This window comes from Equus asinus, chromosome 5 (assembly GCF_041296235.1).
Source record: "Equus asinus isolate D_3611 breed Donkey chromosome 5, EquAss-T2T_v2, whole genome shotgun sequence".
NCBI lineage: Eukaryota > Metazoa > Chordata > Mammalia > Perissodactyla > Equidae > Equus > Equus asinus.
Window position 1 is genome coordinate 70477905 of NC_091794.1, and position 27604 is coordinate 70505508.

Here is a 27604-nt window from a genome sequence, read left to right on the forward strand (position 1 = left end):
GTGCGCGCGCCCGGGAACTCCGTGGGGCCCGGGGGGCGGGGCGGGGCCTGCGAGCGGGGAGGAGCGAAGAGCCGAGGGTAGAGCCGTGCGCGCCGGGCCGCTCTGAGGAGGCCGGGCCGGGCGGGGCGGCCGGGAGAGCCCGAGGCCCGACTGTCGGCGCGCCTGGAGCTAGCCGGAGGTCCAGGCGAGCGGGGCGGCGCGGCGGGCTAGGCCGGCCCCAGGGGAGCGGAGCCTGGCGGGACGAGGCCGCCGGCGGGGCGCTGGTGGCGGGGAGCGAGCGAGGGCGGGCGCCGCGGGGCGGGGAGCGAGGCCCGGGGCGGGGCGGGGGGGGGTGGATCTCTTCCCTGCCCTTAGACGCTGATGCCGGCCCACGAACATTTTGGAGGCCTGGAGTAATGTTTTGACCCCGAAGAGGGAGAAACGATTGCAAACCGAAATTAATAAATCAACCAAAATGTAGCCTGTCGACTGTAACGGAACCCGTGTAGTTATGAACTATGTTTGATGTAGGATGTGGGTTCATGTAACACGTTTTAAATGGTTTGGGGCAGGACGCCCAGCAGGCAGTGTGGAGAGCCCTCGGGCCGGGGGGCGGGGGTGGCGGCAAGGAGGGGTGGCGGCGCGGGTTTGCCGCTCAGCTGAGGCCGAGCGCAGGCCCCGGCCGCGGGGAGAGCAGGATGGCTGTAGGCCGAGTTACACAGGGGAGTGTGTTAGGGAAAAGGGGCTTTGAATTGCAGAATCAAGGGGCTGGTTAGGGAGAAGGTGAGCTGAGGACTTCACCCCGAAAGGCTTGCGGAAAGAAGGCCCGGAAAGGGCATGAGAACTGGAGGTGAATGGGTGGCTGAGTGGCCCTGGGGTTAGAGGACAGGGTGAGGCATCGGGGGAGTCCGGGGTCAGGGGCCTTTAAAAATGCGAAGGACGGCCCCCCAGAGGGCGCCGCCGTGGGCGAGCTGAGGCCCGGGGGAACGGTGTGTGTAGAGTAAGGCGTCCCAGCTGGGGCTTAGGCTACGTCCCCCAACCTGCCTTTGAAGTTGTGGAAGCGCCACACCTGCTGAGTTGTTCCATGGGTTGGTTTGGGGTTGGTTTGCCTCTTTCTCACTAACCACGACAAAGGAACCTTAAAGAGAACCCAACTTCTGCTGTGTCCTACTTCCAACTCAGGAAATAGGAGGGATATTGACGGATGTGGGAGGTGTGAAATGAGTATGGTGTTAAAGCACGTGTCTGCTTCCCTCAGACAGCCGAGCTCGTAAGCGTGGGAGAAGACCTGAACATCCCTTCCTTGTTCATGGACCACGTGTCAGCGCTAGATACCGCTCCCTAAAGTATAAAGCAAGTTCTTTCCGAGTCTCCAACTCCCGCATTTCCACCCCCAAATAGGTTGCTACAGGGTTTCTCCACCTCTGCACTATTCACATTTTGGGCCGTATAATTATTTGTTGTGAGGGACTGTCCTGTGCGTGGTGGGATATTTAGCAGCATCACAAAATGCCCACTAGATGCCAGTAGCAGCACCCCTGCCCCCACGTCGGAACAGCCAAACTGTCTCTAAACACTGTCAAGTGTCCCCTGGGGGTCGAAATCACTCCCAGTCCGGTTGAAACAACCGCTGGACTACAGGATAAAACGCATTGTCTTTAACGATCCTTCATTATCTGTTCCCAATCCACCTTTCCTAGAATTTGATTTAAGCTAAAAGAACCACGAGTGCAGAAATCCTTTCTTTAGTTTCCCTCACAGATTATTTCCTAGTCTTGGACACTTTCAGAGGTGGAAAAGATTTAAAATCTTTTAAGTTTTTGATCTTGTATCTTTGGTGTCGTCTTCTTTAAAATTCATATTGGTTGAGTCCAGTCCTCCCTCTTGGAGTTGTAAATCCTTTTTCCATTTGTGAATACTTAACGATAGGAAAAATTGTAATCAGGTTTCTTTTTTATCGCTCTCGAAACGTTTCAGCCCCTATTCTTTCACCTTTCTCCATGTAGCATGGTTTATAGATCTTCATGAACTTTTTGCTTTCCACTGAACAATATCAAACCTGACAATGTCCTATTTAAAATATGCTACCCAGTAGTGAACACAGTGTTCTGGGTGTAGATCACACTATTACCACATAACATATTATGTTGCTAGTTACATGCTCATCCATCTTCCTTGACTCTGAGCTTGAAGGCAAGAACTAAGTCTTAGTCGCTATCTTTGTCTTGGGTTGTAGTCATCTTTGCGTTACTAGCACAGCGCCTGGCCCTTAGTTGGTATTCAAAAACTTTGATGGAATGTAGTTTCTCCTTAACTCTATTGATAGAATCTAAGACCACATTCCTTTACCTTTGGGGGCAGATACAGTATACTCTTGCCTTATGGTGGCTTCATAATGAACCAAACCTGTATGCTTTACACATCTTGATCAAAGATCAGCAAACTTTTTCTGTGAAGGGCCAGATAATAAATATTTTAGACTTTATAAGACTTATAGTCTCTGTCACAGCTACTCGACTCTGTCACTATACCACAAAAGTAGTCATAGACAATATATAAATGAATCAGCATGGCCATGTTCCAGTATAACTATTCATTCTCACTGAAGTGTGAATTTCACATAATTTTTATGTGTCGCAAAACATTATTTCAATTTTTTTAAAAATTTAAAAATAAAAAGCATTCTAAGCTCATGAGCCATACAAAAAGAGGTGGCAGGCTAGATTTGACTTTCAGGCAGTAATTTACCAATTCCAATCTAGACCAATCCTTGTGTGATTGATATTTTAAGTCTGAGTATAAGCCTTTACTGTTATCCTTATTAAATATCTTATTCATTGCAGCCCATCTTTCTAGCTTGTTCAGATCTTTTTGTGTGCTAATTCTGTCATCTAGCATATTAGCTGACATCCCAGCTTTGTGTCATCTGCAAAATTGATAAGCATACTTTTTCCCTTCCTTAATTTAAAGTGTGGAATGAGATAAAAATAGAGGTCTTCCCCAATTCATTTTGTTCCATTAATCATCATTCTTTGAGTATAGCCATTCAGAGAGTTAAAAATATCTATGAAAAGTACTGCCTATCAGCCAACCCACATTTCTATATCTGGTCCACATATTGTGAGAAGCTTTTTTTTTTTTTTTTTAAAGATTGGCACTTGAGCTAACAACTGTTGCCAATCTTCTTTCTTTTTTTTTTTTCCTGCTTTTTCGCCCCAAATCCCCCCAGTACATAGTTGTATATTTTAGTTGTGGGTCCTAGTTGTGGCAGGTGGGATGCTGCCTCAGCGTGTCTTGACAAGCGGTGCCGTGTCCACGCCCGGGATCCGAACCAGGGAAACCCTGAGCCACTGAAGTGGAGCACACAAACTTAACCACTCAGCCATGGGGCCAGCCCCTCGTGAGAAGCTTTGTCTAAAGTTTTGTTGAAATGTTCACAACATGTCCCTAATTGGTAGTAACTCCATCAAACAAAAGATATAGGGTTGGTATAGGGTTGGTATAACTTGTGTGAACTAATGTTACTGCTCCTTCCTATTTTGCTACTTTCGTGTTTACCTTTTCAAGACCATCATTTTAATAATGAAATTTAATAATTTTAGAATTTTGTTGAGAAAATTAACATCCAAGTTCATCAATCTGTATTTCTAGGAATTCACCATCCTTCTCTTCAAGCTAAGTTAGGTTAACAGTGTTCATCCAACACCAGTTCTCTGGTATCAATAGTATTAAAAGCAAAAAAAGACACAAATAAAAAATATTGGAGTATATGCCTTATTCATGCTTAAAAGAAAAAGAACTGACAAACTAGAAAGAGAAGGGAATTTCTATAATCTAGTGAACTATAAGACCTTCAGTGAGGGGCCGGCCCCGTGGCTGAGTGGTTAAGTTCTTGCGCTCCACTGCAGCGGCCCAGGGTTTTGCTGGTTCGGATCCTGGGTGTGGACATGGCACCACTCGTCAGGCCATGTTGAGGTGGCATCCCACATGCCACAACTAGAAGGACTCGCAACTAAGATATACAACTATCTGTGGGGGGGATTTGGGGAGATAAAGCAGGAAAAAAAAAAAAAAGACCTTCAGTGAGCATCACATTTAATGGTGAGATGTTAGAAATATTCCTTGTATGGTAAAGAATAAGATTTTTTAAAATAATGTTATTTTTTAACAGATCCCATTTATGGTAGAAATAGAACCTGCAAGGCATCTCAGCATAAATCTAACAGAAGAAGTGAAGATATGTTTGAGGGAAACTATAAAACAATTTAAGGACTTAAAAGAAGTCTTAAATAAATGAAGAGTTATGCCAGATCCATAGATATGAAGACTCATTGTCGTAAACACGATATTCTCTCCAGATTAATCTATAAATGGAATTGAATTGCAGTTAATATCTCAAAAAAATTTTTTTCTGTAACTTAACAAAACTGTTTCTAGAAATCAAGGTATAAAGCATAGAACCAAACCAATTTTGAAAATTAAGTAGAGGAATTTACCTTATCAGATATTGAGACTTACTGTATCTTATTCTAACCTTTTACTTTGTTTAGCCTTATATTTAGAGTGTGACTCTTGAAGAGTATCTACTTGGTTTTTTTATTGTCTGATAGTGTAGTGTTTAGTTTCTTAACATTTAATGAAATAATTGATGTATTTGTGCTTAAAACTATCTTCTTGCCATTTATTTCCTATTTGTCTTTATTCTTTTGTTCCTTCTTTTTGGCTTTCAGATTAATCAATTGTTTTTATGGTATTCCATTTTTTCTTCTCTGTTGGCCTTCTTCCTGTAACTCTTTGTTTTATGGTTTTCAGTGATGACTTATTCTAATCCTAGGATTACAACATGCATCCTTAACATCCTAGTCTATGTTGAATTAATATTATTTCAGTCATGTTCAATGTAAGAACTTTATAAAAGTACTTTACAAAAAGTACAGTCTTATTTACCCTCCTCTTGCCTTTTGTGTTGTCACTGTATTTATTACTTCTATATCCATTAAATCTATACCATTCATTGCTGTTTTTTTCTTTTAAAGAATCAATACTCTTACAAAGAAATTTTTAAAATATTATTTTACGTTAGCAATATATTTGGTATTTCCAGTGCTCTTCATTCCTTTCAACAGATCCAGGAATCATTTCCCTGTAGTCTTAAGAACTTCCTTTAATATTTTTTGTAGTGTAGGTCTAGTGGTAGCAAATACTTGTAGCTTTTGTTTGCCTGAAAATGTCTTTATTTTCGCTTCGCTTTCAAAGAATATTTTTGCTGGCTATAGAATTCTATATTTTGTCTTTTAGCACTTCAAATATGTCATCCCATTGTCTTTTGGCTTCCATTGTTTCTGATGAGAAGTCAGGTTTGATTCTTGTTCTCTTAAATGCAATATGGTTTTGCTTTGACTGATTTTAATTTTTAATCTTTTTTAAATTTTCAGCAATTGACTAAGATGTGCCTAGGTAGGATCTTCTTTGTATTTATGCAGCTTGGAGTTCATGAGCTTCTTGGATCTGTGGGTTTATGTCTTTCATAGATTTTGGAAAAATTTCAGCCATATCTCTTCAAATTTTTCTTCCACACTATTTTTTTCTCCTCTCCTTCCAGAACTCCAACTATGTATACTTCAGGATAGTTTGATATTGTTTTCTAGATATTTGATGCTCTGTTTTTTTGTTTTCATATTTTTTCTCTCTCTTTCATTTTAGATCATTTCCACTGACCTATCTTTAAGTTCACTGACCCTTTCTTCTGCTCGGTCCAGTCTGACGGTAAGCCCATCTAATGAATTCTTTATTTCAGATTTTGTATTTTTAAGTTATAGAATTTCCATTGTATTCTTTTTTAGAATTTCCAAAATTCTCTTTCTGTTCACCCATTTTGTCCATTTTTTTCGCTACATTCTCTAACAGATTTATGGTAGTTATCTTTATCTCTGTCTGCTAATTCCAGCACCTGGGTCATCTATAGATCTGCTTCAAGTGACTTTGTATGTTGGATGTCGTGTTTAAAAAAAAAATAGACACTGAAGTAGATAATGTTTTTTTCCCAGAGAAATCACACAGTTTTCTTGGTCTCATTGCTAGGATAAGGGGCAAATCACTTCAGTCCAGCGAGAGATTGTGCTGGGATTGGACTGCGTTGTAGTTTTATTTGAATAGTTTCACTTTACCTCTGACTGCAGATATTTGGGAGTGAAATAATTTCCCTCCTTCATTAGGGCTTTGGGATCTGAGTTAAGTACTCCAGATTGCAGAAATCTTTCTTTGCTTTTCAGTTCCTATCCAGTGTTCTGTGAAGCTCCACTGAGGGGCTGATTTCTTTCTATCTTATCAGGAGCTGAGGTGAGTGGGGCTGGGTTGCAGCTTTACTTAGTTGCACTTCGGTGCTGCTACAGACAACAACTGGATAAATCTCAAAACATGGTGACTGAAAGAAGCCAGATACCAACAAGTACAAAGTGTATATTCCTTGTATACATATGACTATATATATATATAACCCTAACTATATATGTATACATCTATATAGTTCAGGCAAAATTAATCTATAGTGTTAGAAATAAGGACCATACTTACCTTTGGGAGGGAGGGAGGGGTATTGCTTGGGAGGAGGCATAAGGACGGGTTCTCAAGTGCTGGTAATGTTCTATTTCTTTACCTGGGTGGTGGTTACCTGGGTGTGTTTACTTTGTGAAAATTTATTGCGCTATACACTTATGATTTGCGTTCTTTTCTGTATGTATGTTATAGTTCAATAACAAAAAAGAAAGTATGTGGTGGGGATGAGGGGAACTCTTACACAAAAAAACAAAGTTAAAAAGAAAAATCAAGCCACAGAGTAGGAGAAGATATTTGCAACATATGTAACAAGGGATTTGCATCCAGAATATTTTTTTTTTTTTTTTTGAGGAAGATTAGCCCTGAGCTAACATCTGCTGCCAATTCTCTTTTTTTTGCTGAGGAAGACTGGCCCTGAGCTAACATCCGTGCCCATCATCCTCTACTTTATGTATGGGACACCTACCACAGCATGGCTTGCCAGATGGTGCCATGTCCACACCCAGGATCTGAACCAGCGAACCCCAGGCCGCCAAAGCAGAATGTGCGCACTTAACCACTGCACCATGGAGCTAGCCCCCCAAAATATATTATTTGAAAAATTCCTACAAATCAGAAAGAAAGGACCAAAAAAAAAAAAAAGCAACCCAATAGAAATATGAGCAAAGAATAAGAAAAAGCAAATAGCAGAAGAAGAGACCTGAACGGTTGATAAACGCATGAAACAGTATTCAGCCTCACTAGTAATCATGGTAATACAAATTGAAACCTTATTGAGATACCATTTCACACTAGTGAGACTGGCTAAAGCCCAAATGTCTTAACAATACCACGTTTGTGAAATTATGAGGAAGCACTCTCATACATTGTTGACGGTAATGTAAATTGTTATAATTTAGAGATCAAATCGATCATTTATTGACTTGAAGATATGCTGATTCCAAGTTTCTATGATTTTGCTTCTATAAAGAGAGACTCTTTTATCATTAAAGACTTTCTACCACTTCTGCATGAGAATATGTGCACAAAGATGTACACTGCAAATTTGTTTATAATAGCAAAAAAATTGGAAACTGACCTAATACCCTTCCTTAGAGAAGTGGGGAAATACCTTACAGCAGTTAAAATGAATGAAGTAGATTTACATATATCAACATGATAAAATCTTGAGAACAATATTGAATAAAAAAAGTAAGTAGCCAAAGGATATATGCCCTGTGAAACCCTCTAAGTTTTGAAAGAACAGTACATATTGTTTATGGGTACATATATGGTAAAAGTATAAAAATATAGTCAGGAGGGATATTCATCCACTTCAGGATAGCTGTTACCTCTGGGCAAGGAAAGGAATGGGGCCAATAATAGGCTACTTATTTCTAAAAAAAAAAGTAGATATGGTAAAATGTTAACGTTTGTTAAATGTGGGCAGTGGGTACAAAGTTGTTTAATATATTTATTATTCTCTGTACTTTGCTTTTTATTTGAAATAATTTCATTTTTTAAAAAGTTAGACTGGGCTCAGGCATGAAGGGTATTAGAAGCCTTCCTCCCTTTTCCAGACACTCTTTGTGTTTTAATTCTTTTTGGATACAGCTTTCCCAGTCACTTTGCATCGATATATATTTTGGTTTGTGCCCCATCTCAACCAGACCAAAGAGGAGGGTGAGTGAGATCTGACAGAATCTTCTCTCGTCTTCCTTCTGCCTCACCCTCCAGGGTCCATAGCAGAGCTCAACAATATCTTTTCAGGATACTTTTGTTAAACTTAAAATATTACCATACAACAGAAATGTCTTTAAGTCCATGACCCAAGTGACTTAGAATTTAAAAATAAGTAAAATGTTTTCTTCTCTCTTATTTTACATTTCTGTTCAAAAAAATAATAATGATGATAAGGTGTCTTTTAAGATGTAAATAGTATTGTTTGCTACTTCATTTGACAAGTGTATGGATAAACAGCCACAAAGCATCTGTTTTTATGCTTCAGTTTTTTTTTATTTCAGAGAGAGAACAATATAAACAACTTTAAAAAAAATTACCCACTAATTCGTGTCACTTTAGCTTGTTAGCTGTTTCCATATAATTATTGAGGGCTTTTAATTTTAGAAGCAGAAAATGATGTCAGAATAGTCAGGGACTTGTTTTGTAGACTAGTGGAAATAGTCATATCTTACAGATTGTCCCTGGGAGACATCAGACGTTTACTTATGTAAATAAACATGTCAGAACCCCTCCCACTTGTCGAAGAGCTTGGTGGTTAAGCTGTGTGCTAGGCAACAGGCTTTGGCTTCCTTTTCTCAGAGAAAGTTCAGAGAATCAAAAAGTTGCTTTTTATTGTTTTATTTGCAGGTTCAGCACTTTAAGATGAGAAAAGTTGATCTCTGTTTGAGCTCTGAAGGGGCTGAAGTGATTTTAGCTACATCAAGTGATGAAACACACCCACCTGAAAATATGATTGATGGGTAAGAGTTACTGTTCTCTCTTCCTTAAAGTCTTGCTTTTACGTCAGTGAACCGCTTGAGCACTGGAACTATGTGTCTTACAGCAACTAGCACTGTTAAACATACTTTAATTTGTGTTTAGTGAACTGGATTACCTGACGGTATCCACCTGTGGTATCATTCCTGGAACTAATTCAGTTGTGTTTATTCAGGTTTATGATCCTTTTCTTATAATTCCTAAACTCATCTTTTCATACAAATAGTTTTTTAAGAAGTGGTTTAACAAGGCAAAACTTCAAACAACCACGACCTTATTTTATGTAAGTGCATATTTTAATATCTGGTTATAGTTTTATTCCAAGTTTTTCTTAATATAAACGTTGTAACTTCCCGTCTGCTGCCTATTTCCTTACTGGTCTAAGCAACATCTTTGCTAAACTGAATGCTTCACTTCCTGCTGTCCACCTGCGTTGTTTGGTTCTCAACTGCTGGAGATCATTCCACTTTCCACTCTTCACTGTGCTGGATTCTAGGTAGAGATAAATATCATTCTCAGACTTTCCAATTCCAAGACAAAGTAATTAATGGGAGAACTCCTTTTTTAATAGTTCTGGCTATTTTATTACTCTCTCGAGTTCTCTTTCTTGGTGTCTGTACAATGACCAGAGTTTGACTCATAGAATCATGATTTTAGAGCTGGAAGGACTTACGAGTTCATCTTATTGACGCCTTTCATTTTAGACTTGTGGTAAGAGAGTCTAAAGAGATTAAGTCCTGGTTTTAACTGTCGAAGGCAGAGCTAGTTGTAACAGGTCTTGTGTTTTTTGTGTTCTATTATGAAGCCCAAGTATATGGATAAAATTCTAGCAACTTGACCTCTTCCTGTAAGCCTAGTCCTTATGTCATCTCTGACATCTGTTCCTTTCCCCTCAGGTAGGATGAGTTTGCCTTTTTGTTGGACTCCGTTAGAATTTGGTATACACCTCTATTCCCTTATTTATTCCTTTCTTATGTAATTATTTATTTTTTATATTCATCTCCACCCTTCAATGTGAATTCCTACAAGGCAGAGTCTATGATTTGTTCATCTTCGACTCCACAGTGTCTTAAAATATTTGTTGAGTAGCTTCTTGAATTAGACCATCAAATATTAGTCAAACTCAACTAATATTGAAAAGCAGCTGGGTATTTATATATATATACACACACACACACATACATATATATGTATATGTTACTTTACATTTGCATAGAGCTTTGTAATATCACAGATGTTATATCATTTGACCCTCACCATAAGCTTAGGCAATAAGAGGCAAAAAATATATGTATTTTAAACCTCACTGTAAAGATGAGGAAAAGGATGCTCAGAGGCAAAATGACTTGCTCAAAATCACACAGATAATTAAGTGGCAGAATCAAGGCTCACACTCAGGTCTTCTAACTCCTAGTTTGGGGTTCTTTGTACTATGCTATGATAACTCAAACGTAAGGTTTGAATCAGAAACTTCAGGGGCCGGCTCTGTGGCCGAGTGGTTAAGTTCACGTGCTCTGCTGCGGCGGCCCAGGGTTCACATCCTGGGCACGGACATGGCATCGCTCGTCAGGCCACGTTGAGGCGGCGTCCCACACCCCACAACTAGAACGACATGCAACTAAGATATACAACCGTGTACAGGGGGAGTTTGGGGAGATAAAGCAGGAAAAAAAAATAAAAAGTTTGGCAACAGTTGTTAGCCCAGGTGTCAATCTTTGGGAAAAAAAAAAGAAGATTGGCAACAGTTGTTAGCCCAGGTGCCAATCTTTAAAAAAAAAAAGTTCATATCTGTTTTGCCTATACCTCTTAATCCTTCTTAGATTTTTACTTCCTGAAATTCAGATAATCGTTGTTTATCCCACTCTACCTTGGAGTAGAGAAATTAATGTGGGAACTGCTGTGAGGATACACAGACCTATAAAGATTTACCTTAAGTTGTTTGCCAGAAATAGAGATTTCTTCCAAAGATCAGCTGTACTAATTAAGGACATAGTATTTTTGAGATTAGACAAAACCTTTTAGTACAGAAAACTATGGAATAAAAGTAGTTACTGACCTAGTAACTGAACAGAGCACGTCAGAGACTTTTAATACATATGCATTTCCAACAAATACAATTAGACTTTATATGATAGATATGAAAAATTATTCTCTGCTCAAAAGTTGATTTATCTAAATGGAAGTAACCATAGAATTATTTGGAGACAATGTTGCTGTAAATTTGCCCCTATTGGACAGTGCTCTCAACTCAATTTCCTCAGAAATAAGAGTTAAAGAAAGTGATTGTATTTCTGTTTGTCCTTGACTGTACTTTTCCCCTCTGGTATTTAATATGTCAATGAAAAAAGAGGAAAAAAAGTTCTGCATTAGAAAAAACTTAGGTAAGAGAAAAAGTAGAAGAGAGAGAGAGAATTAGTCTTTTGGCATAATGTAGAAGAATACTAGATTTACAGTAAGTTCCTGGGTAAGTGAGAAATGTGTGTTGCCTTGGGCTAACCACAGTTTCCTGGTGTGAAAAATGGGAAAACTACCACCTTCCCTGACTACCTCAGAGGTGTGAAGAAAACCATGGGAGATGATAGGTGTTAAACCAGTTGTCAGCTATAAAGTCTTTTTTTTTTTGGCACCTGAGGTATTAACTGTTGCCAATCTTCTTTTTTTTTTTCTGCTTTTTCTCCCCAAATCCCCACAGTACACAGTTGTATATTTTAGTTGTGGGTCCTTCTAGTTGTGGCATGTGGGACGCCGTCTCTGCATGGCCTGACAAGCGGTGCCATGTCCGCACCCAGGATCCAAACTGGTGAAACCCTGGGCCACCAAAGTGGAACGCACGAACTTAACCACTTGGCCAGGGGGCCAGCCCCTATAAAGTCTTATTTAAAAAAAAACTACCATTTTGATGACTATTATTTGTAATTATGAGGATTCACTTATATGTCATTTTTAAATCCAAATACATCTCTATGTACTATTTGATATATTGGTTGTTATATTGGTCGTGTTCCTTAAAAGCACCCGAGAAAAAATATAGGACAATTAAAAGCCCTATATTTATATTTATTTAATATACTTATTTAAATAAATAAAATTTAAAGCCATATAAATTTATGAAAATAAACTCTATTTAAATAAAATTTAAATTTATTTTTTATTAATTATTAAATGTATTTAAGTAAATAAAATTTAAAACCATATAAATATAAACAACAAATAAATTGTGAAATATTAAGCATAGTATTAAAAAAACCAGAATTGTGAGTTAGGAGACCTGGCTTCTTTCTTTTTTCTTTTTTGTCACAGTTTTATTGACATATTATTCATATGTTATACAATTCACCCATTTAAAGTGTACAATTCGTTGGCTTCCAGCATATTCACAGAGTTACACAACTGTCTTCACAATCAATTTTAGAACATTTCAGACAGTTTTAGAACACCCCAAGAAGAAAACTTGCAACCCCTCACATTCACCCTGTATTCCCCCTCTCCCCACCAGCCTGAGGCACCCACTAATGTGCTTTCTGTCTTGATAGATTTGCCTGCTCAGACGTTTCATATAAATGGAATCATACATATGTGGTTTTTTGTGAATGCCTCTTTTGCTTACATGTTTGCAAGGTTCATCCAAGTTGTAGAACATATCAGTGCTTCATTCCTTCTTATTGTCAAATAATAGTCCATTGTATGGACATAGCACATTTTGTTTATCCATTCATCAGCTGATGGATATCTGGGTGGTTTCTACTTTGTGGCCGAATTTTCCCCCAGTGTTATTTTAAAATGCCATCTTGTAGATCCAAGAAATTCAGCAAACCCAAAGCAAGATAAATACAAATATACCATATTGTAGTCTGCCAAAAAACAAAAATAAAGAAAAAAAAGGAGGGAAAAAAATACATTAAATACAGGGGAACAATAGTACCAATTACAGCTGACTTTGCATCACAAACAATGGGAGCCAGGTGACAATGAAACAATATATTTAAAATGCTGGAAAAAAGAGGAATAATAAACCACCCTGTCAACCCAGAATTCTGTATCTAGCTAAAATATCCTTCAAAAATGAGGATAGAATAAAGACATTTTATTCATCAAAAGTTAGACCTGCATCACAGGAAATGATAAAGGAAGTTCTGCAGGTTGAAGCCATATAATACTAGATGGAAATTCAAACCTATGGAAGAAATTAAAATGGTTACGCACTGGAAATGGTAGATATTTGGGTAAATAGAAAACATGTCTTTTTTTCTGGGGCCGCTTAAGTTCGCAAGCTGCAGTGGCCCAGGATTTGCTGGTTTGGATCCCGGGTGTGGACATGGCACCGCTTATCAAGCCGTGCTGTGGCAGGCGTCCCACATATAAAGTAGAGGAAGATGGGCACAGATGTTAGCTCAGCGCCTATCTTCCTCAATAAAAAACCTCTATCTTTTTTTTCTTTTAATTTTTTTGAAAGACAACTGACCACTTAATAGAAAAAAATACATTTTACTGTGGGATTTATTACATATGTATATGTAAAAAGTGTTATATATATAGATATAAAATATACAAAAGCAATGGCACAAAAGTGGAATTCACTGTAAATTGACTATCATGATGTTCTTATAACCTTGAGAGCAGCCATTAAAAAAAAGGTATATCTTCACTGCTGGTGGGAATGCAAACTGGTGCAGCCACTATGGAAAACAGTATGGAGATTCCTCAAAAAACTAAAAATAGAACTACCATACGATCCAGCCATCCCACTACGGGGTATTTATCCAAAGAGTTTGAAGCCAGCAATCCCAAAAGTCCTATGCACCCCAATGTTTATTGCAGCATTATTTACAATAGCCAAGACATGGAAGCAACCTAAGTGCCCAGCAACAGACGAATGGATAAAGAAGATGTGGTACATATGTACAATGGAATACTACTCAGCTGCAAAACAGAACAAAATCATTCCATTTGCAACAATATGGATGGACCTTGAGGGAATTATGTTAAGTGAAATAAACCAGCGAGAGAAGGATAATCTGTGTATGACTCCACTCATATGAGGAATTTAAAATTGTGGACTAAGAACAGTTTAGTGGATACCAGGGGAAAGGTGGGGTGAGGGGTGGGCGCAAAGGGTGAAGTGGTGCACCTACAACATGACTGACAAACATTAATGTACAATTGAAATTTCACAAGATTGTAACCTATCATTAACTCAGTAAAAAAAAAAAAGGTATATCTTAAAAACCAATAGAGGAGTTAAATGGAATTTTAATTTTTTAAAATTCATTCTAAAGTAGACAGAAAAGGAGAAATAGAACAAGAAAAAAATAGATAGGAGGGACAAATAGAAAATGAACAGCAAAATAGTAGACTTAAACCCAAGCATATCAGTAGTTATATTAAATGCCAATAGGCTAAACAGTTGAATTAAATGGCAGAGATTGTCAGACTGGGTAAAAATGTCAGACTCAAGTATATGCAAGAGATGTGCTTTAAATATAAAGTCATGAATAGGCTGAAAATAAAAGGATGAAAAATATGCATCCAATAAACAGTAAGCATAGGAAAGTGGCTGTGACTATACTCATGTCAGATAAAATAGAATGTATGATAAGGAGTATTACCAGAGATAAAGGGGACATTTTATAATGTTAGGAAGTGAGTTCATCGGGAAGAAGTAACAATCCTAAATGTATATGAACCTAATAGTAGATCTTCAAAATGCATAAAGCAAAAACTGACAGATGAAAGGGAGAAATAGACAAATCTACAATATATTTGGAGATTTTAACACCTTTCTTTCAGTAATGATAAAGCAGCTAGACAAAAAAATCAGTAAAGATATAGATGACCCACACAACACTATCAGTCACTTTGACTTAATTGACATTTAGAGAACACTATAATCAATAATGGCACATGGAACAAGTATGCATTTAACATTCACTGAAACATGCTGAATCATAAAATAAATCTCAATAAATTTCAAAAGACTAAAATCTTAGGGAATATGTTCTCAAAAAAAGATAATTGAGATGATGGATCATTAACAAATTTTATTGTGGTCTCATTTTGCAATATATATGTGTATTAAATCATCATGTTGTACACCTTAAACTTACACAATGTTATATGTCAATTATATTGCAATAAAGTTGGGGGAAAAAAGAATGTGTTCTTTGAGCACTATGTAATTAAATTAGAAATAACAAAAAGACATCTAGAAAAATACCACTGAAACTTAGAAATCAAACATGACACTACTTCTTTTTGGTGAGGAAGATTGGTGCCAAGCTAACATCTGTTGTCAATCTTCCTCTTTTTGTTTGAGGAAGATTGTCCCTGAACCAGCATCTGTGCCAGTCTTCCTCTATTTTGAATATGGGATGCTACCACAGCATGGCTTGATGAGCCGTGTATAGGTCTGCTCCTGGGATCCAAATCCACAAATCCTGGCCCACTGAAGCAGAGTGCGCAAACTTGATGACTACGCCACCAGGCTGGCCCCCAAAACATGACACTTCTAAATAACCCGTGAATCAAAAGAGGAAATCACAAGGGATATTAGAAAATATTTCTAACTGAATAATACTGAAAATTCAGTATATGCGTATTTATGGTATGCAGCTAAAGTAGTGCTTCCAGGGAAAGTTATAGCATAAATACTTATATTAAAAAAGAAGAATATTTTAAAATCAGTAATTAAATTTCTACCTTAGGAAGCTAGATAAAGAAGAGCAAATTATACCCAAAGATATTAGAAGAAAGTAAATAATAAAAGTAAGAGTAGAAATCAATGAAATGGAAAATAGATAATCGGAAAAAATTAACAAAGCCAAAGTTGATTATCTGAAAGGATTAATAAAAATTATAAACCTCTAGAAAGACTGGCCAAGAAGAAATAAAGAAAATACAGATTACCTGTACCAGCAATGAAAGAAGCGATATCACTACAGATTCTAAAAGAGTAATAAGTCAATAGCAAGAACAAATTTAGGATATCAAATCATTATGTTGTACACTGGAAACTAATATAACGTTATATGTCAATTATACCTCAATTAAAAATATTTTGGGGGACTGGCCCCATGGCTGAGTGGTTAAGCTCGTGCACTCCACTTCAGCAGCCCAGGGTTTCACTGGTTTGGATCCTGGGCGTGGACATGGCACCACTCATCAGGCCACGCTGAGGCGGCATCCCACATGCCACAACAAGAAGGACCCACAGTGAAAATATGCAACTATGTACTGGGGGGATTTGAGGAGAAAAAAGCAGAAAAATAAAAAATAGACTTAAAAAAATATATATATATTTTTTAGGGGCCAGCCCAGTGGCGTAGTGATTAAGTTTGTGTGCTCCACTTTGGTGGCCCAGGGTTCACAGGTTTGGATCCTGGGCACAGACCTACACATCGCTCATCAATCCATACTGTTGTGGTGTCCTACATACAAAATAGAGGAAGATTGGTACAGATGTTAGCTCAGGGCCAATCTTCCTCACCAAAAATAATAATAATAATAAAATAAAATAATTAAAATTGGAGTTTGTGGCAGGGCCCAGGAAATAATAAAGCATGGCTTAAAAACAAAATTTTTTTAAAAAGAAAAGTTAGGCTGCTAAATTAGTCAGATTCCTTGAAAAAGTAAACCTATAAAAATGACAAAAAATGAAATAGAAAATCTGAATAGCCATATATCTATTATAAAAATTAGATTCTATCAAATATTTAGAGAAAAATACTGATCTTTCAAAAATAGAGGAGGAAACATTTCTCAGATTGTTTAGGAAAACAACATAACCCTGATACCAAAACCTGACAAGAACATTACAAGAAAGGGACATTAAAGACCAATACTCTTTATGAACATTGATGCAAAAATCCTTGTAAATTGAATCCGGCAAATGGAGTTTATCTTGGGAGTGCAGCGTTGGCGTATTTACCACATGATCATGGGAATACAAGGTTGAGTACAGTTCACTTTACCAGAACAAGGGAGAAAAATCGTACGATCATCCCAATAGATACAGAAAAAGCATTTGGCAAAATTCAACATCCATTCATGGTAAAAATTCTCAGCAAGCTAAGAAGAGAAGGGAACTTCCTCAGTCTGATAACAGCATCTACTAAAAACATTCAGCTTAATGGTAAAATAATAAATACTTTCTCCCTGAGATTGGAAACAAAGCAACAATGTTCGCTCTCACCATTTCTACTCAACATTGTTCTGGAGGTCTTAGCAAGTGCATGAAGGCAAGAAAAGACATAAAAAGCATAAAGATCAGAAAGAGAGTAAAATTATCTTTGTTCACAGATTATATGAATGTTTCATAGAAAACTCTAAGGAATTTACCAAAAAAACTAGAGCTAATAAGTGAATTTAGCAAGGTCAATATACAAAAATCAATTGTATTATTATATACTAGCAGGAAACAATTGGAAAATAAAATTTTTAAAAATTCCATTTACAATAGCAGTCAAAACATAAAAAAATTAAGAATAAACTTAACAAGATATGCAGGATCTTTACGCTGAAAACTATAAAATGTTGCTGAGAAAAATTAACTAAATAAATGGAAAGATATACTACATTCATGATTGGGAAACTCAATATTGTTAAGATGACAATTTCTCCATAAAATGACCTATGGGTTTGGTGCAATGTCAATCAAAGTCTCAATGGACTTTTACGTAGAAATGAACAAATTGATTCTGAAATGTATATGGAAATGTAGTGACCTAGTCTGGTCAAAACAATCTTGAAAAAGGAGAAAGTTTGAGCACTTAACATTATCTGATTTCAAGATTTAGGAATAATATAAGGTAATCAAAACAGTACAGTATTTTTGTAAAGATATGTCTATATAGAACGTTGGAACAGAATAGAAAGCACAGAAATAGCCGCACACATATGTCAATTAATTTTTAACAAAAGACTAAGGATACAGAAACAAGTCAGTGGAATAAAATGGAGGAGGCAGAAATAGATCTCCCCATGTATAGACCACTCATTTTAGACAGAGATACCAAGGAAATTCAATAGGAAAACAAAAGTCTTTTTAATAAATGATGCGGGAACAACTGTATAAACATACAGATAAAAATGAACCTTGACCCCTACCTCATAGTCAACACAAAAATTAATTCAAGATGGATCATAGATCTCAAAGCTAAAATTATTAAGCTTCTAGAAGAAAACATAAGTACCTTCGTGACAATGGGATAGGCAAAGATTTCTTAGGATATAAAAATCACTGATCATAAAAGAAAAAGTAATAAAACTGAACCTTACCAATAATAAAAGTTCTGCTTATTGAAAGACACAATTAAAAATGAAAAGGGAGGGCTGGCCTGGTGGTGCAGTGGTTAAGTTCACATGCTCCACTTCAGTGGCCGAGGTTCACCGGTTTGGATCCTGGGTGCAGACCTACACACCACTTGTCAAGCCATGCTGAGGCAGTGTCCCACATATAAAGTAGAGGAAGATGGGCATGGATATTAGCTCAGGGCCAGTCTTCCTCAGCAAAAAGAGGAACATTGGCAGCAGATGTTAGCTCAGGGCTAATCTTCCTCAAAAAAAAGGCAAACTACAGAGTGGGAGAAAATATTCACAATACATGTATCTCACAAAGGACTCCTACAAATATATAATAAAAATACAATCTGTTTAATAAAAAATGAGAAAATACCTAATAGACGCTTCACAGAAGGAAATATATGAATGGCCTTAAAGCACATGAAAAAAATGCTGAGCATCATTTGTTATCAGAGAAGTGCAAGTTAATACCATCGTAGGACACATGCCCTAGAACGGCTAAAATTAAAAAGGCTGACAACAGCAAATGTTGGCAAGGGTGTGGAGCAACTAGAACTCTGATATTGCTAGTAGGAATGTAAAAGGGTACAACCACTTTGGCAATCTGATAGTTTCTTTTAAAGTTGAACATACCTCTACCCTGTGACCCGTCACTCCTTCTAGTAATTACCCAAGAGAAAGGAAAATATGTCCACAAAAACACATGTACAAGAATGTAGCAGCTTTATTCATAATCATAAAAAACTGGAAGCAATCCAAATATCCAACAAGAATATCATACATAAGAATGAATGAACAAATTGTGGCATAGTCTATAGTCATAGAAATCAGAGTGGTAGTTGCCTAAGAGAGGTAGGAATTGTCTGGAAGGAAAGAGAAGGAAAGTTTCTGGAGTGATGGAAATGTTCTGTACCTTGGTTGGGGTATTGGTTGCCCTGGGATATTGGTTACATAAGCATATGTATTTGTGAAAACTCATTGAATTGTACAATGTAGGTAAATTTTACCTCCAAAAAGGAAGAAAGAGGTTCTGTAGTTAAAATAGAAATGATTATTTCGGGGCTGGCCCGGTGGCACAGCAATTAAGTACGCACATTCTGCTTCAGCGGCCCGGGGTTCACTGGTTCAGATCCCGGGTGCGGACATGGCACTGCTTGGCAAGCCATGCTGTGGCAGGCATCCCACATATATAAAGTAGAGGAAGATGGGTACGGATGTTAGCTCAGGGCCAGCCTTCCTCAGCAAAAAGAGGAGGATTGGCAGTGGATGTTAGCTCAGGGCTAATCTTGCTCAAAAAAAAAAAATGGGAAGAAATTATTATTTCTGTAGTCAATACTATATATGTTATATAAATAGATTTAATTTTATATATATGACATAAAATTGAGTACATGTTTTAATATTTTTCAACACATATATTGTGCATCTACTTTGGGTCAGCCATTGTGATAGTTGCTGTGGTGTAAAGATGAGAAAGAGAAAGTGGCTGGACTGAAAGAGCTCAGCATCCAGCAGGAGCCATAAAAACATGAGATAAATGCCAATGTAAAAATGGATGCTGAGTGAGAGGCAAGTGCAAAGGAAGGAGGAATGATTCTGATTTGTTGGGGTTGGAGGATGGCACCAAAAAGTGAATAAACTTTTGTAAGGGAAGAAAGGTTTTAGGTCAAGAGTACCTTGTGAACTAAGGCACGGGAGCATGATCCTGCATGACGTGTTTGCAGAATTTTAATTGGCCCCATGTGAATACAGTTATGAGAGATGATATCGTGGAACTCTTTACTTTAATGATGGGACCAATGAGGAATTGAGATTTATAGGCCATAAGGGACCACTGAAGCGTTTTAGACAAGAGTAACATCAATGCTTTGTTTCTCTGTTTTTTAAGAATACGTCTGGTAGTGGTCAAAAACAGTTATTAAACTTGGGGAGAGACTCGAGGCAGAATGAACAGAGAGGGACTGCGGGAGTCTAGGGGTCACTTATTTTTTTTAAAAGACTTGTTCACTAGAATTTTGTGGTTAAACATTTTAATTTGGCTATTCCTTTCTCTTTTTAAAATTAACAACAGGAATCCAGAAACATTTTGGACCACCACAGGAATGTTTCCCCAAGAATTCATTATTTGTTTTCACAAACATGTAAGGATTGAAAGGCTTGTAATCCAAAGTTACTTTGGTAAGCAAATCATATGTTAATTTTCATCATCTGTAAACTTTTGACAAAACACTCCTCTTTTTTTGCAGCATGGAAGCTAGTTTTATTGCTCGGGGGAGAGCGGGGGGTACAGGTCAACTGCCTTGAGCACAGTTAGCTTCTCTGAAACTGCGCATTTGAAACCCTTCCAAAGCACGTCATAAGTTCCATGCAGTTTGCTGTGTGAAAGGCTTTGGCAAAAGACCGTATTATGAACATAAGAAGCCAATCTGCCAGAACTCTAGATTCCTTGACATCTTTATTACAAAGTCATTTGGCTTGGGGTTCTCTGTCAAATTCTTTCTGAAAATCTGATAACCCTTGTTATTTGCATTGGATAATTTTGGTTCTTCTGTTAATAATGGATTTTCTGAGGGATTTAGGAGAATCTCCCATTGGGCCATCGTTCTAATCCTGTCTTATGTTTATTTAAGCATAAAGTGTATCAGACAAAATCATGGCAGGAAACAGAATACATCCTAGATGATTCAGATGAAGAGATTTTATTGCTGGGACTACTTACAAAATTATCTTCTGGGTTAAGGGAACAAACCAGGGAAGATGAGACACCCAGAAACTGGCTACAGCAGTAAGCCATTACCACTCCTGGGACAAAGGAAGGAAATAGTGTCGCTGGAGCCCAGTGAGAGCTGGAGCCTGTGGATAAGGGCCTGCCCGGCAGGAGCTGTAAATCATAAAGGGACATAGCCACTGTCAGAGACATGGCACTGAAGCAGGAAGGGAGTGCAGGAAAAACAGCTTCATCTCGCTTCCCCACTGCCCTCCAGTTTCCTCCCATTGGCCAAATCCGACCAGGAGCCAGAAGAGTCCTGGTGATACAGTCCATGGCGGTCCTCCCCACAGGGCACAGAACAGAGCAGGGGAAGAACGGATCTGGGGTCCCAGGAGCCAGGTTAGGGGGGATGGAGAAAAACCAGCGCAGAAGGAAGATGGCTGCATTCCTGCGAAGTCTCTCTTCTGTCGTAATTGTAGAGGCTCTGGGGTCAGACAGGCCTGGAGCTTGAGTTCCGCTTCTGGCACTTACCAGCACCATATCACTCAACACTCTGCCTGACTTCTCTAAGTTGCCTGATTTCTCTAAACCTGTTTCTTCATCAGTAAATCAGGTTAACAACACTTTTCTCATAAGATTGTAGTCAAGAACAAATGAATAAATATGCCTGACTTATAGTAGGGTCTTTATAAAGGTTTATGACCAAGATCACTAATAGTATTATTATTCTTATTACCAGTATACAAAAAAAAAATTCTGGACGATACCAAATTCAAAAAGGCTTTACCAGCTCTGTGTTGTATCCTTGCAAACATTTGTAAGATTACAGTGACACAGACTGCACTGCACCAAAAAGACTTATGCAAAAACAGAGTGAGTGAGTGATTTTCAGAACATAGTGTTCCTGACCCCAGTATGTTGTACTGACATACCAATGTCTGACAGTCTCGGACAGAAGAGAAAAGGAACATGGGGACAGCAACATAGAATCGGGTACATAAGTAACACTTTATTTATTTTGTTTATTGACAACGTCAGTGCGGACTTTGAGGATTGAAAAGAGCACATCTAAAGAGCCCGTTGATTTTGAGCAATGGATTGAAAGAGGTATGTGTTTGTCTCATCAGCATTGTTCTGAGCGTGTGGGAGTAGAAAATTGTCCTTTGACTATATTTCCAGTCAGGCTGCATTTTGGTGAAAAAAGATGACCTGAATGATTCTTGTGACCTATGTAGGGCCTACAGAAACCCAGGTTTGAATACAAGCCTGCTTCTTCACTTACTGGTTATGTGTAACTGTTAACATGTTACTTAATTTTTCTGAGTTTCAGAATCCTTATCTGAAAAATAGAGATGATATGTACCATTTAAGGCTTTTGTGAACATAGTGTCTGGCATGTGGTAGACAAACAATAAATACTAGTTTCTTGTCTTTCCTTCCTTCCTGATTAATGGTACAATTTAAATAACATCAGCAGAATTGGTAGCCTCTAGTTAAACACAGCATATTGCCTTCATGTGTGCATCCCCTTTCCTTCCCAAAGTACTATGAAAATAATAGTAAAGGAGCAAAAAGAGGCTTAAACCTACAAGGACAAAAATTAAAAATAAGCAAAAAAACAGGAGACAAAAGCAGATGTGAAAGATCAATATATATTATGGAAGAGTGGACAGCCATGGAGGAGAAGTGACTTCAGTAGCTCAATGGAGTATGTTGTCATCTAAGTGCCGGCCAAGGAGAATGTCAGTGAGAAGCAAGCCGGGTTGCCCAGGAGAGCCCCAGAAAGATGTAGAGCTTGAAGACAAAAGGTACCATGGAAAGTGTGAGTGAGACATGGACCAGAAAACAAGGGTGATTAGTTGAACGTCTATATATGGAGTGGTTGGACCCTAGGTACCTTCTCCTTCCCCACAAAGCTAGGTGACCACTCCTTCCTCCCACAAACTGCCCACGACGGATGACTAGGAATATTGAATGTTGGGGCTCAGAACTCAGGGAAACCAGGCGTGGGAGAGAGAGTGAGTGTGACATGGAGTTGAAAATGGGATTGAAGTGGAAGCCTGCATATGGAATGATTGGGAACTCCTCCTGTGCTCTGCTGTTAACGACAGCAACTGAGAATATAGCCCCAGCCAGGAGATTGGAGGGTTCATCTTTGGAGAAACTGAATGGCCCCAGAAAAAGATCTCTGGATACTGAGAAAGGCTAGCTCATTCTTGGTCACCTGATCAAAGTCTATTAGTCAGCGAGTCTGGCTCTTGATCAGTTTTCAAATGATTTATTCATAAGTAACAAAAGACAGCCAAAGATCACCACACATTTGATGAAGGTCTCAAACTCTGAATGTAGTCAAGACTTTAGCTCTGATTTCCAATCTATAGGAAATATAGAGGATAGAGGAACAAATTAAATGAAACCATGAGAAGGCAAGATGGCAAATTGTGGGACATTATACAGGACAACTGACCTGCTTTCTTCAATAAGTCAATGATGTGGGGAAAAAAATATGTGTGTGGGAGAGAAAGCAATTCAAGATTAGAAGAGACAATTCTGGGGGCCAGCCTGGTGGCATAGTGGTTAAGTTTGCACGGTCCACTTCAGCGGCCCAGGATTCACAGGTTCAGATCCTGGGTGCGGACCTAGCACCGCTGGTCAGGCCACGCTGTGGTGGCATCCCGCATAAAATAGAAGATTGGCACAGATGTTAGCTCAGCGAGTCTTCCTCACCAAAAAAAAAAAATTCTGATTTGAATAAATCAACTGCAAAAAGACATTTTGGGGGAAAATGGGGAAATTTGAATATAGACTAGGTACTACAGTCATGCGTTGCTTAACAATGGAGATAGATTCTGAGAAATGTATCATTAGACAATTTTGTCGTGTGAACATCAGACCTGGATCCTATAACCTGCTACACACCTAGGCGATGTGGTACTAATCTTATGGCACCACTATTTTATATGAGGTCTGTCATTGACCAAACTGTCATTTTGCGATTCATGACTATATATGACTTTGGAGCAATTTTTTTTTTTTGAGGAAGATTGGCCCTAAGCTAACATCTGCCACCAATCCTCCTCTTTTGCTGAGGAAGATTGGCCCTGAGCTAACATCCGTACCCATCTTCCTCTACTTTATATGTGGGACACCTGCCAGAGCATGGTTTGATAAGTGATGCATAGGTCTGCATCAGGGATCTGAACTGGTGAACCCCGGGCTGCCAAAGCACAGCATGCCAACTTAACCACTGTGCCACCAGGCCGGCCCCTAAAGCATTATTTTTAGCGTTAGTATGATAACAATATTGTGGTTATGTAAGAAAATATTCTTATTATTTAGAGATGGATAATCAAATATTTAGAAGTAAAGTGTCATGATGTCTTAGACTTGCTTTAAAATAGTTCAGCAAAAAAATTAAATAAATCAAGTATGGTGAAATGTTAGCAATTGTAAAAGATGATGGGTATATATAGGAGTTATGTTCTGTCTTTTACATATGTTTGAAATTTTCCAATTTTTCATAATTAAAAAATCTAAGTAAATGAAAAAAGAAGTTATTATTAACTCCTGATTGGGGAGGAGTTGTATAAGAAAAAAATATGATCTTAATTTATTACTTATTTCAGCAGCAAATAACATTTGTATAGATAATAATGTAACCATCAAGTATTGATTTCAAAACGGAGAGGATGGCAGGAGGGAAAAGTTAGTGGCAGGAGGAGAAGGAAGAGGATATTGGTCCTAGAGACCTAAATTTTCACCTACCATAGCATAAAGTCAGTAAAAATCGATAAACCAAGCGGAGAAATATAAACATAATTCTAGGAAAAACAGCTGAAAGAGTTACAAACATTTACCTCTGTGGAGCGGGACTGGAGGAGTCAAGCCGGGGTTACTACTTTTCATTACCTCAGAGAAAGGCTAGGAGACAGAAAGAAAGTCATATATAATCTTACTTCCGGAGACTCCCCTTTTTGTACTGCATGCTTTTGAAAATTGTGTGCACTAACTATTTTGATACATATAAAATTAATTTCTAAATAATGTCAATATTTATTATTGTATCAATTAAATATTTCATATTTCCAAAAGAATGTTTAACCAAATAAATTAATCTGTCCTAAAAAAATAAAAGTTTTGTAAATTGGCTACCAGAAAAGATCAATTCATGGGCAGCTTAGCATAATTCGGCATCACAGCGGAACTTCACAGTGCGAGCTGAGGTCTAGTCGTTACCCGTGGGCACTGTGAGGCGGCTCCCTTCAGGCCTGCAGTTACTGTCGGTAGCTTAATCCTTAAAAAGGATTTTCACATTTTATCAGTTCCTTCCTTTATATTCCTTTACTATAATTTACATTTGCATTTCCTTTTGTTTGTACTCACTAGAGAGATTTTATAGCTCATAAATAGTTTATCTTTCATATCTTTTATATCAAATATCTCTCTTTTTATGTTGAATTTTAACCCCAAAACACTGGCAAATCTAGTCTAACTGTAGTTTACCAGATATCCTTTTTTGCTGAACATAAATTTCAGTAGCTCACTTCATGTATTTTGAGCCCTAACTCATTTCTGTTAAATTTGTGTTTCAGATCTAGTACACACAGAAGGGCAGCTTCAAAATGAAGAAATTATGGTAAGTAAATTTACTTCCTAGAGATAAATATTGTCTTTAGCCAGCGCAATGTATTTAAATTTTAAACGTATCTCTATAGTTAAAGTTAATACATACCCGTATGATATTGTAGGTTCCGTACCTAATCAACCAATAGAGGTATTCGCAATAATATTAATCTAAATGTAGCATTCATAAATTAGGCTCTTATCTGTCATAGACAGAATGACAGCAAGGATAAAACAGAATTCACTTATTTGTTTTTGTTTTCATTCATAGATTCTAAGTATTTACTTGCTTTACTTTCTTTCATTTGATTCTGTAGGCCTTTTAGAATAGGAATCAAAAAAGGTTGAAATGCCAAAATTGGATGTTAATTTAAGCATGAAAGGCCAAGGGAGATTCAGATGAGGGGAACTGGAGCATAGGATCAGCAACAAATAAGCCAAAGAGAGATGAGGTAGAGAGAGAACCAGCATTTTTCGACAACATTCCATTGGGCTTTGCTTGTCAATGGAGTGAATGGCCGTTGATGAGGAAGCTGCTGCCTCATCAGGAGTTTCTCTGCTCCTGCTGCTTGGTCAGGCCCTGGTTTCAGAAAACGCAAAAAAGGGAAACAACTGAATGTGTGTTTTTTCAGGTGGTAGTGTTTGTTTAAAGTTTCTCTAAATGAGGGTTAAAGTGGTACTTCGTCCATTAAATTTCCTCCTTTACAACTTTCTGGGAGCCGCCATGAAATAAGTGTTTCAAAAGATTCTGTAGGAAGTTTTTGAACCCTATGAATTCTCTTCTCTACCACCCAAATGTGCCCGCTGCCTGGGGAGGCCAGTGGAGGGGCAGAAAAATGATTAATTAGACTGAATTGTATCTTCCTGTTTTTCTTCATCTTTATAATGGTTATGATTAGTAAGTCTGCTAAATATTTTGTCAGGACTCACTGTGGATCAGGCAGGGTCGCACTGCAGAACATTTGGAAAATAGTAAGAGGAGGTGGGAGGCTGAAAATCACCCATCATTTTATACCCTGCCACAACAGCTTTCACTACCCCTGCCTTCTAGTTGTCGGCTGTAAGCATCACATAGTTATAATAGCAATGATGAACAATTTTGTATCACTTTTTTAACTTAATATTATATGCAGGCTTCATAATTATAATTCTAAGATTAAATGTATATAAATAGGCAAATGCTAACTAATTTCTTTTTTCCTCCATCTGTCGTTAAAAGTAATACTACAAGGGACGTCTTATGCACGTTCCTGCTACCATGATCTCATCTTTTAAATTATTTTCTAAGATTAAATTTCAAAGAATGGAATTACTGTGTCCAATGATATAGATATATTTATAGGTTTTTATTTATATTGCCAAATTGCTTTCCAGAGAAATTATATAAATGTAAAAGTATAGTAATATTTCAGGATTATATTTCAGTATATTTTGAGGCCTCATTAAGCAAAGGAAATCTCTTATCATGAAAACTACTCTAGAAAGACACTTTTATAAATTTGATGAGAAGTGTGCAGTTGCGATTTTTAGCTCCACCTGTTATTTTTCCTCAAACCGAGGCTGATGTTCAGCTGATACACACTAGAACAATGTACTGTTATATATGGCTGACTTTTCTTCTGAATGTCATCCTGTAGATTGTTATGTATTTAGACTATTACTCTGGCATCAAACCCTTTCTTCTGCTGACTGCTTGTTTAACAGTGAACTAGAATTGCTAAAAGTGTCTGTATTGATTTTTCCCCTACAGGCACGTGATGGACATGCCACTTACTTGAGATTCATTATTATGTCAGCCTTCGACCATTTTGCATCTGTACATAGCATTTCTGCAGAGGGCACAGCACTCTCAAATCTTTCTTAGTAATTATAACAAGATGTCTGGCATGATGTTTTAACAATATATTTATTTAAATGTGAGGTTCTTTTATATACTTTATTAAAGGGATTTGTATCAGTCTA

General features: G+C 37.8%; 1 protein-coding gene across 14 annotated transcripts; it reads left to right on the forward strand.

The window, feature by feature from the left end:
* Nucleotides 1-37: 37 nt before the first annotated feature.
* On the forward strand, nucleotides 38-27604 carry IFT25 (intraflagellar transport 25). 14 transcript variants are annotated; one of them, XM_070509874.1, is made up of 10 exons: nucleotides 45-178; nucleotides 1238-1332; nucleotides 5683-5745; nucleotides 6252-6318; nucleotides 6942-7078; nucleotides 8884-8996; nucleotides 20381-20487; nucleotides 22058-22126; nucleotides 25612-25655; nucleotides 27393-27604. In XM_070509874.1, exons 5-10 carry the CDS (start codon nucleotides 7007-7009, stop codon nucleotides 27504-27506), a joined length of 519 nt encoding a protein of 172 aa, XP_070365975.1. In that variant the 5' UTR covers nucleotides 45-178; nucleotides 1238-1332; nucleotides 5683-5745; nucleotides 6252-6318; nucleotides 6942-7006; the 3' UTR covers nucleotides 27507-27604. The 14 variants fall into 14 exon arrangements, with proteins under 14 accessions (XP_070365982.1, XP_044626774.1, XP_070365974.1 ...); XM_070509876.1 differs by having other exon boundaries at nucleotides 50-184; nucleotides 1238-1325; XM_070509885.1 differs by lacking the exon at nucleotides 6942-7078 and adding an exon at nucleotides 8128-8196 and having other exon boundaries at nucleotides 50-184; nucleotides 1238-1325.

Bases quoted from the DNA above. Each gene is read 5' to 3' on its own strand.
- IFT25 (XM_070509873.1), top strand. From the start codon at position 7,007: ATGGCTTGCCAGATGGTGCCATGTCCACACCCAGGATCTGAACCAGCG. The intron at 7,079-8,883 runs GTGCGCACTTAA...TTTTATTTGCAG, and splicing joins CCAGGCCGCCAAAGCAGAAT to GTTCAGCACTTTAAGATGAG. The intron at 25,656-27,392 runs GTAAGTAAATTT...TTTCCCCTACAG, and splicing joins TTCAAAATGAAGAAATTATG to GCACGTGATGGACATGCCAC.